Source organism: Zingiber officinale, chromosome 9B (assembly GCF_018446385.1).
Source record: "Zingiber officinale cultivar Zhangliang chromosome 9B, Zo_v1.1, whole genome shotgun sequence".
NCBI classification, from domain to species: Eukaryota; Viridiplantae; Streptophyta; class Magnoliopsida; order Zingiberales; family Zingiberaceae; genus Zingiber; species Zingiber officinale.
Genome location: NC_056003.1, coordinates 32024054 through 32027581, shown reverse-complemented (window position 1 = coordinate 32027581; position 3528 = coordinate 32024054). Strand labels below are relative to the sequence as shown.

At 34.8% G+C, this 3528-nt stretch overlaps 1 protein-coding gene across 1 annotated transcript; it reads left to right on the top strand.

The window, feature by feature from the left end:
- Positions 1–1452: 1452 nt before the first annotated feature.
- On the top strand, positions 1453–3281 carry LOC122022913 (probable protein S-acyltransferase 22). Its single transcript, XM_042581020.1, has 6 exons — positions 1453–1593; positions 1671–1742; positions 1964–2092; positions 2189–2269; positions 2607–2801; positions 3264–3281. Exons 1-6 carry the CDS (start codon positions 1468–1470, stop codon positions 3279–3281), a joined length of 621 nt encoding a protein of 206 aa, XP_042436954.1. The 5' UTR covers positions 1453–1467.
- Positions 3282–3528: the final 247 nt, after the last annotated feature.

Below are 3528 nucleotides of genomic sequence, written 5' to 3'. Positions count from 1 at the left end.
CTGCAATCAATAGTAACATTATTTAGCTTATCTCAAATTATTTGACATAAACTATTTAAAATTGCAAAGTGATCAGTGTTGATTAGTTTTTCTGTTAACATAAATTGTGTATGCTCACAGTTCACAAAAAAAGGGTACTCTCGTGAACAAATTGGTGAGGTTGGGTCCGAGTGGGTGGAGGGGATACGAGATCATGTTTATGAATAGGTATGGAATGATAGTTGCCATAATTCTATTTAGATTTAAGTTCATGGAATGGTGGTTTTTTTGGTGGAATCATAGTTAATGCCAATTTTTTTGATGCAGTGCATAGTTACCAGATCGACCTTGAGCAGTTGACCCCAAAGAAAAGTTGTCACTGAAGTTTAAAAACTTGTGAAAATTTTTAGTGAATGATGATGTTTTGTGAATGATGATGTTTTGGAAAAATTGTCACTTAGGTGAAAGGATGTTTTCTGGATTAATATGCAAGTACAAAGCACTGTATTATATGTTATTCTGTAAAGTTCTATCAGTGTAAATTATCTAGTTTCTTTATCTAGCTTTTGTTCCACTATTGGGTTTGTTTTTCTAATAATTACTCGTGCAGCAAAATACTGAGCAAGAAGCTATAGATCTTATAATCAGGTAAAGTAGAAAAAGTTAACTACTTCATTATGCTTTCATCTTAGTATTTGTATATTTGATTTGTCTTCTTTGAACCAGCTTCAAGTCAAAAAGCCAGATCCTCTAGTCATCTTCGTATCTTTGATCTAAAAAGCTTCTGAAACAAGTCATCTTCTCCAAGCATATATATTGGCCATGTTAAGTGACACAAACAAGATCTAAAACCATGTGTTTAAGGCATTCAAAGCTATTGGCCTCATCCGGTGGGTGGCTGTTCAGAAGACTGCTCGTGAGGGGATGCAGTGGGTTTCAATTGGCAATGAGGTGACATAGTAGGTTTCAACCGACAAAGAGGAACACTTCAGTTTTGTTCTTTTTCGTGTGCCAGTTGGCAGATGGAATGAATTTTTTTTCCCTGTGCCAACCAGCATGGACAAAATTTAAAACTTCGAGGCTTCTAAAGTTGTTGGTCTCTTCCTGATCAATACTTTTAATCTTCCATCTTAACTAAGGTAATATTTCTTCGCCATTTCGTGTTCTGATGTTTGGATTGCTATGGATGGAGAAGTTGTGCAATAATTCAGAGTGATGCCACCGTTGGGATTCGAGGTGATAAGTTGCAAATTTCTAGGCTAACCAAAACAATGTGGGTGCTTCTCATGTGGTGTGGTAGGATGTCTTAAAAAGAATAGGACAGTAAGATGAGTAATTTACTTTTTTTGATTGCTTGATCAGATGGCCTTTGGACAAATGCATAACCATAAAAGATGGATAATTCAGAATATTGGTTATTAGGGAGAAAGGTGATAGAGATCTCATTTACGATGAGCCACACAATCTTTTCAAGAAAATAAAGTTCTTATGTGCTTTATATTAACTTGGTTTTTCTCTAATGATTTCTATCTGTTTGTATTGCAGGTTCTAAAATATAGTAAGCATTGTAGAGTCTGTGACAAATGCGTTGATGGCTTTGATCATCATTGCAGGGTGAGGGTTTTCTCCATTCACAACCTTATATGTTTTGTTATCTTGTAGTAATATGCAGTATTCATCTTTCCTTGTAGTGGATCAATAACTGCATAGGAAGAAAAAATTACAAAAGGTTCTTCATCCTCATGGTGTTTGCTCTTCTCTTGGTAAGCACAAATATTTCCTACCATTCCAATAGTTGTATTCATTAATCATAGTGATTGACACTATTTTCTTAGTGTAGATTTATCATCTGTGTGCATCAACTTAGAAGATACTATTTTCTTAGTACGTGAAGGACCTGATACATAGAATGCATTTTATGTCAGGTCCTTTTCATTCTGATTGACTATTGATTGGTCTCCATGCTTTGTGCACCTTGGGCCAGCTTATTCTGCAGTGGGCTGTTGGGATGCTTGTGCTGATACTGTGTTTTGTTGAGAGAAGGAGATTTTCTGCTGAAATTGTTTCAAAGCTGGGTAGTAGCTTTTCCTTGGCACCCTTTATCATTGTGGTGGTGAGTACTCAGAAGAGAAAATGAATGAAAATCACACATCATAATGAGGATTTTTCAAGGTTCTGATACTAATTTGATAATGTCTCTATAATGCAGGCTGTGTGCACTTTATTAGCCATGGTTGCTACTCTTCCAGTTGCACAACTTTTCTTCTTCCATATTCTTTTAATAAAAAAGGTACACTACTTTCATATTTCTACTTGTGACACAGCAAACACTACCAGTTACACAGCTCCTACATTTATATAAAACAAACCTATGTATCCGGTCAAATATCTCTATTTCAAGGAATATATCTTTTATATTTTCAAATTCTTTGCATTCATCCATACACTGAGCATTACTGAAACTTATTATCCAACTGAACTATTACAGCTTGTTATTTAACTGATAGATTTTCCATAGTGGAAAACAAATAGTAGAATTTGAACGATATGGTGTTGTTTATTCATCAATTCTGGAGAAAATTGACACTTTAACTAGCTCATGCTACTCTACATGGATGCGCTTACAGGGAATCAGCACCTATGATTACATTATTGCTTTGAGGGAGCAAGATCAGGAGCAGGAGCAACTTGCTGTTGGTGGGCAGCAAAGTCCGCAAATGTCCCAAGTGAGCTCTTTTACTGGACTAAGCAGCACCAGTTCTTTCAATCAATTCCATCGCGGTGCATGGTGTACTCCGCCAAGATTATTCCTTGAGGATCAGGTATCATACTTTCATTATTTAGAAAGTTATTGTGAATGTAATTTACCATGGTTAAGATTATTTTTGAAAAACCTTTTAATAAGATTTTTTTTACTGTACGAGGCAAATCCATTTAATTAAAAGTTTTTTTTTGGTAAAAAAGTCTAGTTGTAAATCTTTATCAGCACTTCATTCATTTCTCCTTATTCATCATTATCGTATTTTTGAATAAAAATTGAAATAACAAATGTAATCCACTTGCTTATTGTACACTTGGTTCAATGGTTAGCGAACTTAGGTGTGTGCTGTTTGAATTTTGTTTTCATGCATTGACCTCTTTAGATGATTTGTTTCTTGTGAACCTATTTTGAAAGATGCAATATATCTTTTAATATGGGTAGTTAATGTTGTTATAATTAACCCGTTTTTATGGAATTTCGTGAACTAAGAATCTTGTAAACTGCATGCGATTTCTTATTCAAGCTCTCGCTGGAAAGCTAACCAAAATCAACTTAGTTGATCATTAGCTATTCATAAATTGAACTGCATTCACATTTCCATTGCCAACTTCTGACTTCTGAGAATTTGATAGTAGGATAATGTCTACAGTTTGTTAATATATATATTTCCATGACGCATGGGTGTTGGAAGGGAATAGAATGTCGTCCTCGATTTTGGGACTGTGAATGTGTCATGTCAAGTTGAACTTTTACCTTGCTTCAGCTCAATTGTGTAAATAATTGTCAAT

Coding starts and splice junctions, on each gene's coding strand:
- LOC122022913 (XM_042581020.1), top strand. CDS start 1,468: ATGTGCTTTATATTAACTTGGTTTTTCTCTAATGATTTCTATCTGTTT. Junction 1,743..1,963: donor TGGTGTTTGCTCTTCTCTTG/GTAAGCACAAAT, acceptor ACCTTGGGCCAG/CTTATTCTGCAGTGGGCTGT. Junction 2,270..2,606: donor ATATTCTTTTAATAAAAAAG/GTACACTACTTT, acceptor ATGCGCTTACAG/GGAATCAGCACCTATGATTA.